The 16,619-nt window shown below is 45.9% G+C and overlaps 1 protein-coding gene and 1 pseudogene across 5 annotated transcripts in view; one reads left to right on the top strand and one right to left on the bottom strand.

Annotated features, from left to right (window-relative positions):
- NVL (nuclear VCP-like) overlaps positions 1–16,619 on the top strand; it is a 63,339-nt gene that overhangs the window by 39,516 nt on the left and 7,204 nt on the right. For 4 of the 5 annotated variants that reach the window (XM_014539940.1, XM_014539939.1, XM_014539941.1 and 1 more), the window contains 4 exons: positions 394–470; positions 2,733–2,821; positions 4,302–4,372; positions 8,667–8,968. In XM_014539940.1, coding sequence (XP_014395426.1) covers positions 394–470; positions 2,733–2,821; positions 4,302–4,372; positions 8,667–8,711 — 282 coding nt within the window. In that variant the 3' untranslated portion in view covers positions 8,712–8,968. Of the gene's footprint in view, positions 1–393; positions 471–2,732; positions 2,822–4,301; positions 4,373–8,666; positions 8,969–12,128; positions 12,178–16,619 lie in introns of those variants that run through there. The other variant, XR_001362180.1, reaches the window with a different exon arrangement.
- LOC102259998 lies at positions 11,101–12,115 on the bottom strand (annotated as a pseudogene).

Here is a 16,619-nt window from a genome sequence, read left to right as displayed (position 1 = left end):
ATATATTTTATTGATTTTTTACAGAGAGGAAGGGAGAGGGATAGAGAGTTAGAAACATCGATGAGAGAGAAACATCAATCAGCTGCCTCCTGCACACCCCCTACTGGGGATGTGCCCGCAACCAAGGTACATGCCCTTGACCAGAATCGAACCTGGGACCCTTGAGTCTGCAAGCCAATGCTCTGTCCACTGAGCCAAACTGGTTAGGGCTGGAGCCTGCTTCTTAACCTCATTTCTCAAAATGGAAATTTGTAAAAATCTTGTAACACTGCTGCGGGAGTCAGTTATATTCATTTAGTCACGTAGCCAGTGCTGTTTATTAAGAACCTTGCATGTGGAAACGTATCGGTCATTGAACCCTCAATGACAAATAGTTTTTTCTCTCTCACTCAGAATGGCACCAAACCCCCACTGGACACAGATGTCAACCTGGAAGCGATTGCTGGTGACCAGCGCTGCGATTGCTATTCGTAAGGATCTCAGTCTCAAGTTCGTTCTCTCTCTGAGGCTCAGTGTCCTCGTGTGTCACATGACGGAGAAGGACGATGCTGGGAGGATTAAGTCGGGTATCCTGTGGGGCCCCTGGTGTAGTGTCTGGCCCGTTCCTGCTCTTTCCATCTTAGAGAAGCATCTCCCACGAGGAGGTATTTCGGAAGTGGGGGGGTCCTCTCGTGTGTTGACTCTTGTTACTCAGCTGTCCTGACCACCATGGCTGCTCTTCACATACTGTCTGTCCGTCCGTCCTTCGGAGTATTTGTGACCGGTTATCCAAGTGCCTCAGCATTTCGAAGAGAATAAGCGATGTGTGCTCATTTCCATGGCTCAGAACTGACTTCGCAGCACATGCACCCATGAGCATCCACACAGCCCGTAGTAAACGCAGGAAGTGAAACATTTCTGCCTTCAGCACTCATATTTGTGTGGTGGATGTATTTTTGGTGGTGTTGGGTTTTTTTTTCATATGTTTTTAAGGAAATTGGTTAACTTTCCCGTTTGAGTATACAGGAAGAAATGAAACAAGCTTATCAGGGGAAGATGTCTCTGGCTTATTTGAAAGGCTCTGTTGACTGTCCACAATATACTTGGGGTTCATGATGTATCTGTAGGTCAAGGCCAAATAATGTGGACGGAGGCAGGGTTTTCATTGTTGAGAACTTCAGGAATCTGTCATTCAGCAACGTAAACTTACAGACAAAGAACACATCCACTGGAGCAGTGGTTCTCAACCTTCTGGCCCTTTAAATACAGTTCCTCATGCTGTGACCCAACCATAAAATTATTTTCGTTGCTACTTCCTAACTGTATTGTTGCTACTGTTATGAATCGTAATGTAAATATCTGATATGCAGGATGGTCTTAGGCGACCCCTGTGGAAGGGTCGTTCGACCCCCAAAGGGGTCTCGACCCACAGGTTGAGAACCACTGCGCTGGTGTAACCCAGGCAGGCCCTCCGTTATCTCCTGTCCGCGTTGAAGAAGTCCCATCACCATCTCTTACCAATATGACTTCACTTGAAGCCATGCTGATCGTTTTTAGGGATGTGGTCAGAGACGTTTTATCTCCAATTTTTTACTATATGGGCATCTAGACTCTGAGTGTCAATCTTTGTTCTGCCACCCCCAGGCCCTGAGAGAGATGAGCTCTGGTCAGTAACCTTGGCTCATTTAAGATGGTCTCAACGAGCCCAGCATGTATGTGATTATTAGCTAATGTTCTAACCCTAACATTTTACAACAGAAACATTGGATTCAGTTAATAATTTAAACTCTGTGGGTCTTTCATTTTATATATTACATGGGTCATCAACATTGTATAATAAAGTAGGTTAATGTCTGGAAATAAGGTTTTTGTCCCAAATTCAAGCTCTTTCTCAAAGGATCGCCAAGACCTGGTCAAGATGTTAAAATATAGTGAAACACCAGTCAGCACCATTGTCTTCTATTGAACTCAAGTGGAGTCAGCATATTATCACATGGAATAATTAAATGAAGGCTTGTTAGTTCTTGTCATATTTTAAGTAACTTAAGAGTCCACTTAGCTTGAGCTTGAATCAAATACATCAAAGACTTTATAGCCTTTGTATTTTCCCCTTTTGAACATGGAGCCATAAATGACTTTTTATATATAAGCTTGTCTTAGACGTGAAGTAATTTAGGAATGGGCCATCAGCACTTAGCACAGGCCGTGTGAACAAAAATCTACAATAAATGGTGTGTCACTTTCTTTCTACTGATGATGTTCTAAGCTTTTTTTTTCTTTTTAGTATATTTTTATTGATTTCAGAGAGGGGAAGAGAAAGACATTAATGATGAGAGAGAATCATTGATTAGCTGCCTCCTGCACGCCCCCTACTGAGCATCGAACCCGAAACCCAGGCATGTGCCCTGACTGGGAATCAGACCATGACCTCCTGGTTCATAGGTGGATGCTCAACCACAACCATGCTAGTCGGGCGATGTTCTAAGCTTTTTATATTAACGTGGGTATCTATAGCTGTTACCATGGGACTATTTATGATTCATTGCATTGTTTCCTCCATGATTTCCTTCCTTCTGAAAGTTACAAATATTTTAAGTGAAAGCTAAAACTCTTTCCTACTGACTATAATTAGTTTATCCCACATTTATTGGTCAGTTTCTTTTCTGACTGTTTAATATGCGACTTAAAAGAAAATTGCTCTGGCCTAAACAATATCTAAGAATAAATAAGTAAGACGACTTCTTTCATTACAGGGGCGCGGATCTCTCTGCTTTGGTGCGGGAAGCTTCTGTCTGTGCCCTGAGACAGGAAATGGCAAGACAGAACAGTGGACATGAAAAAGGTACGCTTCTCCCCAGAGGCTCTCAGTTCTCTCGGTTGTCACTTTGCACACCTAGAACCGCTGCTGATTGGGAACGTGACCATTGTCTGGCGTCTCTCATCTGTGACAGTAAAACTGTCTGATAAGACCTTTAGAAACCTTTCAGAATATGATGTAAATTTTAAGTAGAAAATATTAATATTAAGTAGAAGACACACACACGTGAGAAATGAAAATTGAAATAACTTTCCGTACACTTAGACTCTCCTTTCAAAAGACAAAATCAGTACATGTTAGTGTGTGATGATTTGGGGCCATCTCAACAGCTTGGCACTGTTCCTCACATTTGACAGTGTCTCTTCATATGATTTGGGTAAGTGTGGCCAAAAAAGACTCATTTTCTGCCCGCAGTCCAGCCAGGCCAAGTACAGAATATAGCCTTTCCTTTGCTCGGTTCCTGTGACAGGTAATTGTTGCATCAGTGTGTGGCTGTCCTTGACAGTCCGTATACATACCTTCTTCAGAAGGCCTGCCTTTTCCTCTAAACCTGTACTTTATCTAAATTCAAGTCTGCATTGATTTCCTTTTTGCTTGGTAGATTTCCAAAAGACGTCTTTTATTTGTGCTGATTCCCCCCCCCCCCCCCCATCTTTTTTCCTTAGGCCTCCAGGAATCTTAGAGTTAAATTTGTTTACAGTTACAGCAGCATGTGCTCAGCTTAGATTCGTCCGCACACATATCTCAGTCACGAAGTCCCGAGGTTTTCGGTTAATTTTAAGATTCAGTTATCTGAACTTCTTTTATTGTCATCTATTTTAAATTCCTTTTGGAAGTAGGTGGGATAGAATGAGCAAAATTAGAATCTCTTGTAAAAGACCTCATCTGTGGTAGTAGGCTGTCTGAGAGCTGGATCTGATGACTAGCTTGGGGTTTGTTTTGTAACTAAAAATTAACACCACCATACACGCAATGGCAGCTACTAATGACTCTGTCTGGACGTTGTCTTGTAAACACAGAACACATTCTGACATCCCTGCTTTTGCTACAGGTGTTAACACACTTTATTATGGGCATCATTTTGCAGTATATGCATATATCTTGTGATCATGTTGCATAATAAATAATACACAGGGACCTTTTTTTGTTTTTAAAGGGGTAAAAATCTCTCTCTAATTAAAGACAAAGTATTTTTTTATATAATTTGTTCCAAAATAAATTGCTTTGATTGCTTGGATCAGGGGGAGATTGCACTAAAATACATTATATAAAACTTAACCATTTATAGTAAAATTAAATATGGTCCGGAATATGTAAATGAAGCTAAAAGGAACAAGGGTCCTACATCTTGTTTGAATATTGTTCTGAATAGACTAGCCCCAATGTCATCACCGCTTTCCTCACTGTTCCCCTGGAATGGTTGGAAGTCTCGAGAGAAACTAAGTTATAAATCACAACCAGCATATCGTGCCCAGATGTGTATGTTTGTGCTTTTGCCCCGCAGGTGAACTCAAGATTAGTCAGAAGCACTTTGAAGAAGCTTTCAAGAAAGTGAAATCATCTATATCAAAAAAGGTAAGAAATGTTCTTAACTGTAGAGAGAAAAGAGACTAGAATTTAGACCGGTAGGTACGGCCTCATGAAAACAAAATGATTGCCTGTGTGAGTGTCCTTGAGAGAGAGAAATTTGTTGTTCCACTTATTTATGCTTGCATTGGTTGATTCTTCTTGTACGTGCCCTGACCGGAGATTGAACCTTCAACCTTGGCTTCTCAGGATGACACTCCAACCGAGCTACCCGGCCAGGGTTGACTTAGAGTTTTCCATCAATAATCATAATGAGAAGCACAGCAATCTATTCATATAACTGTTTGGACTTTGACTTACAGTTTTCAATCAATAATCATAATGAGAAACACTGAGCTGGGTGATAAAGGGCTAACGACTTAAAGGTAGTTGAGGTTGAGTCTACAAGCAGGTCCTCGTGGCTAAGGCACATCACAGCTCCAGGATCCGGAAACAAAAGGCATCCACGTGAACAAAACGGATCCCGGCAGCATCGAACCCACGCATTTCCCAGGGCTGGGTATCTCCCTGCCAGGTCTCTTTGTAAGTGTCATAGCTGCCAGACTTCACTGCATAACAACCATTTTAACTTACACAAACAACACCTCAACAAAGTAAGAAACGCCATGTAAAACCTGGCATTTTATGTCAGAAAAAGCCAGAGTGGTTTTTTAACCTTTTCTGACATTATATGAAGATGTTCTTACTTTCCTGAAACTTACGGGTAAGTCCCCAGCGCTTAGTTTGAGTTGTCTAGCTCCAAGAAGATAAGAATGCTGAGGGTGTAGCTGGCATTGGGCAGGCTGGGGGAAACCTCCTCTTGGGGGGGAGATGGCTGCCTGCGGGCCCAGACATACAGGTTACTCGGTTATTAGCCCCCGTAGCAAGGGAAACCCTGATGGCTCTCGCAGGAGAGTCTCAGGGAAGCCTGTGATTGGTCCAGCTCAGGTGAGGAGCTCATGCCAAAACCACTTACTGGCCAGCTAGGAATTCACTCTGGCTGGGTGTAAGGGGCAACTTGACTTCAAACCCTAGAATGAAAAGATGAAAATAAAACAGTAGTACTCAAGTTAATTGACTTGTAATAATCAGCTTAGTCATCTGCCTTATTTGTGGAGGGTTTGGACTTTGTGCCTTTTTTTCACACTGAGAGAATCACTAGATTTGGTTAAATGTGAAAGGAACACTTGCTATAGTTTTTTAGCCTTTCAGACATACTTAGGGAAATAGCAGTTGGCTTTGAAGTGAGTTAACATTAACTAGATGACCAGGAGATGTCTGAAATAGAAAAGGAAAGGAGGTAGGCGTGTGAGTGCTCTCCCAGGGTCTGCAGTTAGCTGGTCTTTATAGTTCTGGAATGTTAGGCATGTTCTCAAGCCATCGAATCGAGCTGCTACCTCTCTTTCCCGGCAGCAGCTGCTTCCCTGGTGCCTCACGATGCTGAACTTGGGGTCAGATAGTAACAGCAGGTAAAGTGGATTTGATGTCCACGTTTTGGCTGGCGTAACAGTAGGGTCTGGTTTGGTTTAGAGGCCAAATGCAGACATTGTCACCTGGCCCAGTAAATCCTCACTAACGGGTTGAGGGTGGGAAGTGAGGACGGTGAGCAACATTTCTTCTGAGCTCTGCCTGTTTGCCCCATCCACTCCCACTCTGCTGGTACCCACCCGCCAGGCTCCATCTGAAGATCCTGCCCGGCCCTACTTTCTGGTGAGGGGCTGTGTCTGTCGTGGTCCCAAGAAGACTCAATAGGCTGGCGATGTGTTATGACAGTCCAGCAACTAAGCTGGGACTCTTTTTTGCCAGTTGCTTTTTTGAATCCAGAATGTTCATTTCAGCTGTGTCATCCTTTATTTTCTCTGCTCAGCGAAGCCAAGCCCTCGTGTCCAGCATGTGTCACTTCACAGACCAGCAGGGCATAACTTACTCGGCTGGCTTGTTGTTGTTTTTCAGCCTTAACGGCTCACCAGTGACCTGGGGCAGGGTTAACTGTTAATAAATGTTGAGACCTTGAGATTATTTTCCCACCTCTTTATTACCTCAAATTATAGTCTTTTCACTCCGCCCACTATGGCCTTGTTCCACTATCAGGAAGCCAGTCTCACTCAAACATAAATTACACCTTTTTCCTGTCCTCTATAAAACCCACATCGTAGAAACCCTACTCTTTGTTAACTCAGTGATTTAGTGGTTTTCACACCCACCGCCAGAGAACTTTGATTTTTTTCTTCACACTCAGGATAATATGGGTCATCTATTTGCCTGATTATTTCTCACATTGACATTTATGAGAGGAAAAACCACCCCTTACGCCTAGTGTATTAATGGATTGCCTAAGATCTCATTCTTCTATCTGTACATAAACATTTATCATGTACCTACTATATACTTAGGCCAGACACGCTGCTGGACTTAAAAGATATAAAATCATGTAGACATAGTTCCTAATCTTTATGAGCAATTAGGAGTTGTATGGTAAGCACTTCCATAAATGTATACATAGATACCTGCTAACCTGGTCACTCAACTCCATTAATGTTACACTGACAGTAGCTTTTGCTAATTAGAATGTATTGACTACATGAGAGATTCAAGCCAGTGGATTCTATTAAAAGCACATCTGAACCTATAATTCCGGACATTGTAGATGTCTTTTTATCCTTTTAGGAAGGATACATGTATGTCTTAGTGATGCTGCTTGATTCTAGTGTATTTGCACATATATGCAGAGGACAATCTAAAAGGATATATTGATGGAGGGCTGCATAGAACAGAGCCTTTTTTCACTCTGTAACTATTTATATACATGTTTTTAAATATGTTTTGATTTTTAAGGGAGAGGGGAGAGAAAGAGAAACATCGATGCGATAGACAAGCACCAGATTCTAGTGTATTTGCACATATATGCAGAGGACAATCTAAAAGGATATATTGATGGAGGGCTGCATAGAACAGAGCCTTTTTTCACTCTATAACTATTTATGTACATGTTTTTAAATATGTTTTGATTTTTTAAGGGAGAGGGGAGAGAAAGAGAGAAACATCGATGTGATAGACAAGCACCAGTCGGCTTCCTCCTGCACACCTCCTACTGGGGATCGAGTCCCAAACCCAGGCATGTGCCCTGACTGGGTGTCAAACCAGCGACCTCTAAGTGCAGACAACACTCCGCCCACTGAGTCCGCCGCCAGGGCTATAGTTCTTTTTGAGCCTGTGAACATTTTAACTATCCAGAGGAATACTTTAACAAAATTTGATTTTTTTTAAAATATATTTTATTGATTTTTTACAGAGCGGAAGGGAGAGAGATAGAGAGTTAGAAACATCGATGAGAGAGAAACATCGATCAGCCGCCTCCTGCACATCTCCTACTGGGGATGTGCCCGCAACCCAGGTACATGCCCTTGACTGGAATCGAACCTGGGACCCTTCAGTCCGCAGGCCGACGCTCTATCCACTGAGCCAAACTGGTTTCGGCCAAAATTTGATTTTTTAAAAATATTTTAAAGGGCTGGAAAATGGAAACTTGCTGTATTGCTTTGGGATAAACGTATAGGAGTGGAATGGCTTAAATGTGAAAGACTGACAACACCAAAGGGTAGCAAGAATGTGAAGCAACTAGAACTCTCATACTTCGTTGTTGAAAATGTAGAATGATCCAACCCCATTGAAAAATACTCTGACAGTTTCTGACAAATAGTATTGCTCACGCAGCCTCCGCTTTTGCCTCTCATTCCAGTCCGGACTCAGTATGGTTTCGAATTTTGCTTTACTAATTAGATAGAGACATAAGCATCTTTTACCCTGATTTGGGGGCAAACTTTTTATGTCAACAATTATGAGAGTCATGGGTACTCCCTGGAGAAAGGCATGTGTATGGACGTAGATGAGGGGAGGGGAGGTCAGCTCTGTGTTGGTTGGCTCGGGCTGATGTAACAAACTGCCACAGACTGGGGGCTCAGACACAGCAGTTTATTTCTCAGAGTTCTGGAGATGAGACGGCCAAGATCAAGGTGTTGGCAGGGCTGGTTTCTTCTGAGGCCCCGCCCCTTACAAATGACATGGACCTCCCTCCCTCCGTGCCTGTCTGTGTCTTAATCTCCTTGCAAAGATGCTGCCAGTCCTGTTGGGAGTAGCGCCCACCCTCACGACTTTATTTTCACTTAATTGCCTCTTTAACGACCCTGTCTCTAAATAAGGTCACTCTGAAGTCCTGGGACCTCAGCATATGAATTCTGGGGGGGGACACAGTTCATCCCAAAACAGTGATCAGCTCTGTGTTCTGTCTTCCCCCCCCTCCCAGGACCGGCTGATGTATGAGGCTCTGAAGCAGTCCCTTGGCCAGTGACTTCCCAGCAGAGGCCATGGAGGAGTCCAGTGCGCCGGCCTGGCGAGAAGCCCAGCGCTCCGAGCGGGCGCCTGCAGCTCCACAGAGGTGGCCTCACGTAAGCTTTGATTCTCAAATTCATGAGGCCAAGTCGGAGTTGAAGATTTCTTCCCATCTGGCCAGCCTTGTTTGGAAACAGCCTACCTCCTCTTTCAAAAAAATTGAACTGCCAAAATAAAATAACTGATACTTTTTTAAATAAAATTTTTATATTGAAACTATCGCAACTGTACTCTGGAAAGGTTGCATTTACAGTAAAAAAAAAAAACTTTCTTTTTCTGCCTCTGAACCATCTGAAAGGAAGTTGCCAACCTGATGGCGCGTCACCCCAAATACTTCCGTGTTTATTTCCTGCCACCAAGACACTCCCCTGCGTCAGCCACCATCACAGCCAGGGAGTTAGTGGTCACTGCTCCCATCTCCATCTCGGCTCCATCCGTGTCCCCCGGGCTCCCAGGAACACCCTGCATAATCAGAGGGTCCAGGTTAGAATGAGCTGTTGCTTCCTTAGAGGCCGGAGCAGATCCTCTGTCCTGGCTTCTGACACTTGTGCGGGTTGAAAGGCAGCTCCTTGCAGAATGCGCTCCGTGCGGGTTAGTCTGCGGTTCCCCCTCAATGAGATCCAAGTTGTGCACCTTTGGGAGGCATTTCATGAAGCGACGCCGAGTCCTCATTGCGTCCCGTCAGAGGCACGTGATTTCGAGTTGCCCCTTCCTGAGATTGTCCACCTCGATCTCCTGGTTAAGGTGGTTCTCCCAAGCTTCCTGTGCTATAACGTTGCTTTTTTCCTTAGGGAGGTACCGGAAATGATGTAAGTCCATTTCTCACCACACTCAGGAATCACCATGTTTTCAGTGTGTTGTTTCCCGTTACTATCATTACATGATGTTCAGATTGCCCCAGGTTTGGCGGTGTGGGAGCCCTTTCCCGCTGGCCTCTGCCCGGGTACCTCTGATGAGTCCCTTACTGATAACTTTCTGACGGGTTTAATTTGTCGTGTCTAATCTCATTCCTCATTCATGGTGCCGCGCCTGTATTCTGAGGCTGGGTCGGTGGGTTTCATTACCTGCGTCTGTTCTCCCAAGATTTCTACTCCACCTCGCTCGACACAAATGGTTAGGCTACTTTTTCTTTCCATCAGAATATTGTTTTCCCTTTTTTAGTGAATGTATTGGGGTGACACTGGTAACAATTCTGTAACACATCATCTGTACACTGCATTGTGTGTTCACCACCCCCAGTTATGCTACTTTTAAGAATGTAATTGATAAAAATGGGGAAAGTACTAATACCTAAAAGCAAATCAGATAAATAAGACAGCCCCCCCTTTTTTTTTCAAGGAGTTCACAGAAGGGTGCAGACATGTAAACAGAGTATCACAGGCCCAAGGAAGGGGTACGAAGAGAAGGGTGCAGAGGAGGCAACACCCACCAAAAGAAAAAGCAGATGTGGATCGTGTCCTAGAGATAGATGATCACGAACGAAGGGAGAATTAAAACGTTCTGGGATGTTTCCTCAGCGTGTTGGCGGGGCAGTCTGGCTGCACTGGCAGGTCGTTCTTTCCCTTGAGAGGAGGAGGGAGACACTCGGCAACGTTTGTTCCAAAGAACTGTTTCTTAGGTGTGGCCGTGAAAGGTCCACGTTATCTCTAGCCGAGGACATTCCATCTCCTGAGAACAGTGAGTCTCGAGACAAAAAACCTCCAATTCATTAGCTTCCATTCCTCCTCCATCCTGACACCTGCCCTTCCTCCCACAGAACTCATCACCCCTCAGTTCCCCTGCCGGTAACCAGTCATTTATTATTTAGAAATGTTTCTGACATCCGTCCCTTCCATTGTTCAACAGGCACTGACCTAGTTGGAGCTGTCATCACCTTTCAGAAGGTGTACTCGGCCTCCTAGCTCATCTCGTGTTCCCATCTCTTACCCACGGGAACACTCGGCTTCACATCCTTCCGCAGCCTAAACTCATTAGTCTAGTTACACATGGACTTCTGAATCTGACATCAGCCCTCCTTTGGCACCTGTCCCGTCCCCTCCCCCCAAATGGATTTATTGCCATTCCCATGGAACCCCATGTTCTTCAGCCTTTTCTCACAGTGTTCCCACTACCAGTGCCTCCTCCCCCAACACAGGGCCCACTTCTGGGCTTGAAATGCATATATATATATATATATAATTGATTTCAGAGAGAAACATCAATGATGAGAGAGAATCATTGATCAGCTGCCTCCTGCACGACCCACACTGGGGATTGAGCCCGAAACCTGGGCATGTGCCCTTGACTGGAATCGAACCTGGGACCCTTCAGTCTGCAGACTGATGCTCGATCCACTGAGCCACGCTGGCCAGAGCCCAGACATTATTTCTTGACATAGGTGATCTTCACGGCACAGGACAGTGTGATCTTAAATCCTTGTACAGCATCCCTGGCAGCTCCAGCCTGTCCATCATTTTCAAATTCAACAAGTGCAATATCATGCCTCCCAGGTACCAAAGGCACTTCCTTGAAACCAGGGAACTGATTGTACAGTACGGAAACCATCACCTCACTAGTCCCTCCTGGTACGTTATTAAGGAATAACGGAGAGTTTGGAGGGTAATCTGGGGCCTGAGGATTGGGTGTTGCATTTCCAGGGTGTTCGCTGAATGCGGTGCTCGCTGGTCAAGCTTCGTATTAGCAGTCTTTGCTGCCTGTTCCACAGTTTTGGCTTTTTTTCTTTTCTTTGTCAGCAAAGGTCTTACACATTTTAGCTGCTCTATCAGAATCTGTTCTTCAATACTGGATTCGCATTGGTTTCCCCTACAATGGAAATCCTTGTAACTGTCTCAAGGCCTGCGTGGATGAACCCAGTTTAGTATTTAGACACTGAACGTGGCCAAGGCTCCCCGCCTCGTCTTCGTGGTCTTTAAAGCCGCTATATCTACCACATGGCCAAACTGAGAAAATGGGGCATCTAGGGGTCGCTTCGATTCTTTTTAAATTTTGCCATTCCTATTGTCGATAGAAACCGTATGGTTTGGTCTGATACCCAAATCTTGGGTTAAACTGTTCCGATAGCCCGAGGCCAGCATGGTGTCCCCTCAGAACCAAACGTTGGGGAGATTTGATGGAGATTTCATGTTGTTTCCACCCCAGCCATCTACCAAACTGGGACTTCATGGCTCCCTGAGGAGGAACCAGCAAAGCTTAGGACGTGGGACTTCCCTGGTACTGAATGACTTCTGGAGCCCTTTCAGCAATACTGAGAATGCTCGGAGGAAAGTGTTTCTAAGAACTTGGCCTACACGAGCATTCTCTAGAACAAACGCTCTAAAGAGGAGATTATATGTATTTATTACAACCGGAATTCTAATTACCTTCTTCTTTTGCACAGACAGGCAAACCTGCGCTCCCACGCTGCTGACCAGCTCGCTGTGCGCCTGGTAAGTGGACAATGGTCCTTCTTTTCACACTCCAGGAAGTTCCACTGGCTTGAACTTTCTTGAAATTAATATTACGGAAAGGTGAGTTTCGCAATAACTGAAAGCCTTAGAAGCGGAGAGATACTGGGTGGGGGCAGTGCTGTTTGCGGCGTATAAGGAAATCTGTTTTGTAAGGAAAACGCCCTGCCTGACAAGGGGGTCAAAAGCTAATTGATTCTGCAAACACTTTTGCACACTTACTTCATGTGGGCTTTTTTTCAGTTGTCCTTTTTGTTCTCCGCTCTCTAAGAAATTGGATGTGGAAGGAATGTTCAGAATCTCTCTTCCTGTTTTGGATTGTAGTTTGGAGGCCAGCATAGATTCGTTTATTAGACATGAACTTACTGCCTGGCCAGCGTGGCTCATTGGTTGGCGCGTCGTCCCTTGCAGGGTTTCGGGCTCAGTCCCCAGTAGGGGGTGTGCAGGAGGCAGCTGTTCTCACATTGATGTCTCGCTTTCTCTCGCCCTTTCCCTTCCCCTCTCTCTATAAGTCAATTTTTTTTTAATTCTTAAAAAAGAAAAGAAATGAGAAGGAGTGATTAAGATAAACATCAGGATAATGGTCACCTCTGAGGAGCAGGAGGCGATGGGGCTGCCCCTTTGTTGAGGTCTGAGTAACATACAGAAAGCTGTACGTACTTCATGTATACAACTCGGTGAGTTTGAAGATAAGTTTCCTGCCGCCCTCTTAATCAGCGTTTTTATTTGTGATCAGAGACTTGACATCAGATCGATCCTCTTAGCTAATTTCTAACTACCGCTGACCCTTGAACAACATGGGTTTGAACTGCACAGTTCCATTTATACGTGGGTTTGTTCAATAAACACTGCAAATACTCTTCCTTATGATTTTCTTAATAACATTTTCTCTTCTCTAGCTTACTTGACTGTAAGAATACAGTATGTAATACCCATGACAAACATGTAAATAGACCGTTTATGTTATCGGTAAGGCTTTCGGTCAGCAGTAGGCGATTAGTAGTTATGTTTTCAGAGAGAAAGAAGTTCTGTGTGGATTTTCAGCCACGCGGGGAGTCGGTGCCCCCAGCCCCCTGTTGCTCAAGGTCACAGTCTTGGTGACGGCAGGCTTTGTACCTTTGAGCAGTACCTCCTGTGTCCCCCTCCCTTATTCTGTTTCTATTATGATTCTCCCACTATACATAGACATTCTATGCTCCTGCCTGTATTTCTGACATATTTCATGATAAAAACATTTTTAGAGTTGAGGGTTCCTTCTGGGGAAAACGACTTTCGACTGAAATAATGGTCTGAGGTAGGAGCAATTAGGCTGTAAGTCATCGAGATAAATTTCTGTGACGGTGGAAAGCCTGTCAAGCACAAAGCAAAAGCCGGAGCCGTGAAGGTGAGCTTTGGCCTCGTGCCATCCTGACTCACTGGGAAGTGAGCCCGTCCCCCGGAAAGTGTGTAGTCACGTCGGTGCCCAAGATGAAATCTGCTGAGAGCTGTTTCAGATAAAAAACAAATCAATGCCGTTTGTCTCCACCACCTCCCTCCCTCCTTTTTTTGTTGTTAATCCTCAGCCAAGGATATTCTTCCATTGATTTTTAGAGAGACTGGAAGGGATGGGAAGAGAGAGACACATCGATTGGTTGCCTCCTGCACTTGTCCAGACTGGGGCCCGGGCTGGGGTGGAGCCTGCAACCAAGGTACGTGCCCTTGACCGGAGTTGAACCCAGGATCCTTTAGACCAGTGGTTCTCAACCTTCCTAATGCCGCGACCCTTTCATACAGTTCCTCATGTGGTGGTGACCCCCAACCATAAAATTATTTTCATCACTGTCATGTTGCTACTGTTATGAATCGTCATGTAAATATCTGATATGCAGGATGTATTTTCATTGTTACAAATTGAACATAATTAAAGCATAGTGATTAATCACAAAAACAATATGTCATTATATATGTGTTTTCTGATGGTCTTAGGCGACCCCTGTGAAAGGGTCGTTCGACCCCCAAAGGGGTGGCCACCCACAGGTTGAGAACCACCGGTTTAGAGGGAATGGCGTGAGGATAAGAGCGGTGCAGCTGAAGGAGAGGGCCACTTGTGTGGGTCTGTGGGTCGGGGGTTATTTACATGGACTGGTCAGGAAGGGAAGTGAGAGTGACCCCTGCGGGGCGACTTCTGCACGTTCTACAAGGTCAGGGTGTTGGGTAACGTGCACGTGGCTGCCGTCCTCCAGTGGCTCCTCACTCTGACCCACGTGGGCTACATAACTTCAACGCCCATCAGTCCCAGGAGGAAAACAGGGACATTCACTCCCAGGTTTGCCACTGTCCCTGAACGCTCTACCAGCGTCTCCATCAGAACCATATAGGCAGTGATGGCACCTGCCCTGGCTAGGTGGCTCCGTGGGAGCGACATCCCAGACTCCAAAAAGGCTGCGGGTTTGATCCCAGTCAGGGCGCACACGGGAGGCAACCGATCGATGCTTCTCTCCCACATCCAAGTTCCTCTGTACCCCTTCCTCTCCCTCTAAAAACAAAAACAAAAACATATCCCCAGCCTGGCTGGTGTGGCTCAGTGGTTGAGCATTGAACTATGAACCAGGAAGTCACGGTTCGATTCCCAGTCAGGGCACATGCTCGGGTTGCAGGCTTGATCCCCAGTGTGGGGTGTGCAAGAGGCAGCCAATCCATGATTCTCATCATTGATGTTTCTCTCTCTCCCTCTCCCTTCCTCTCTGAAATCAATAAAATATATTTAAAAAATATATATATCCTCGGGTGAGGATAAAAGAAAAAATACTGACACCTGGTCGGCCTCTTCCTGGTTGATGGGCAGCTCCCTCACTCGTGTTCCAGCCTCGTCCCAGGCCAGGTGGGTGGTCTTACAAGGACGCGTCTGTCCTCCCTGTATGGGAAGCCCTCCAGGGCAGGGCGGCCCTGCATTGCACCTGTCGCAGGATCCATCTGTGGTAGGGACTCCCATGACCTCTGCGGGGGTGGGGTCGGGTGTGCAGAGCAGTCTGTGTGTCTGCAGGCCCCGGGGGGGCTCACATCACCGCCCGCAGTCTGAGGTCATTACCACAGGCCATTACCAGTGCCTGTGCGCGGAGCACCTGCCTTCGCACGTTTTAATTCATTCCATTGCACAACAGCCCTGGGAAGGGAGGTGAGACTACTATCTATTTTCAGATGAAGAAAGTGACCACAGAGAGTGGGTGGAAATTGCCCCGCGGCAAGAGAGGGGCAGAGTCGGGCAAGTCTTAGCCACTGAAAACCCTTCTTTAAGGAAACACAGAACAAGGATGAGAAGTTTGAAGGTCCGGGGTTGAACACTCCAAGCGTAGTCACCGGGCAGAAGCCAGGTGACTCATGGAAGGAGAGAGGACTTCGGTGCTGGCTGTGGGTGGCACAGTCAAGGCGGAGAGGTGTTTTAATACTCTCGTGGGTACTTCTGTTCAGTGCGCTGTTCTGTTGCTAAAGGAATTTTAGAAATTCATAGGGAGGAAGCGGTCATCCACAGTCCCACTTCTCAGAGACCACCCCGTGCCCTGGCTGGTGTTCTCAGTGGTTAGAGCATCGGCTTGCAGACTGAAGGGTCCCGGGTTCGATTCCGGTCAAGGCCACGTACCTTGGTTGCAGGCCCTGGTCAGGGCTCGTGCAGGAGGCAACCTATCGATGTGTTTCTCTCACATCGATATTTCTCTCTGTCTTTCCCTCTCTTCCACGCTCCCTAAAAATCAATGGGAAAATATCTTCAGGTAGGGTTAAACATAAATAAATAAATACATAAATAAATAAATACATAAATAAATAATAATAAAGTTAAACATAAATAAATAAATAAATACATAAATAAATAATAATAAAGTGAGTGTCTAGCTAGCATCACAGCAGCGACCAGGATAGAGAATGGCGAGGTGGGTGTGGGGCACCCATCAGGGCCCCCCTGTCCTCTGCTCCCACCCTGGAGGGCCCGGTGCCTTGCGCAGAAGTCTTCCCAGTCTCGGTGCCTCAGGCTTTCTCTGTCTCCCCGCCCCCGACAGACCAGAGTGTCCCCAAGAGAAACCATCAGACAAGGAGGGACAGGAAGTGGTGGATGTGCAGCTCCGCTTCCTCCCCGCTCAGGGGCTTTTAAACAACTCTTCTCTCGTCAGTGCAGATGGAGGAAAAACACACACAGAATGCACGTGGGGCTCTGTAACCAGGGGGACATCTTCCCCATAAGCTGCCGGCACCGTGCTCTTGTCTCAGGGTCGGTTTGGGGTGAAACTGGAAATCAGGCAGGTCCTGAGGGACGGCTTCTTTAAAGAGGTGGCCTCTTAGGTGAGAGCTGAGTGTTGGAATGGAATGGCTGTTCCCAGATCTGTCAGTCCCAGGTCGCGGGGACTGGGGGGCCCTGCTCATGGTGGTGGCTGGGCCACGGGGGGCGGGGGGGG

This window comes from Myotis brandtii, unplaced genomic scaffold (assembly GCF_000412655.1).
Source record: "Myotis brandtii unplaced genomic scaffold, ASM41265v1 scaffold231, whole genome shotgun sequence".
NCBI lineage: Eukaryota > Metazoa > Chordata > Mammalia > Chiroptera > Vespertilionidae > Myotis > Myotis brandtii.
The sequence above is the reverse complement of the archived record's forward strand: the minus strand, read 5'-3'. Positions and strand labels throughout refer to the sequence as shown.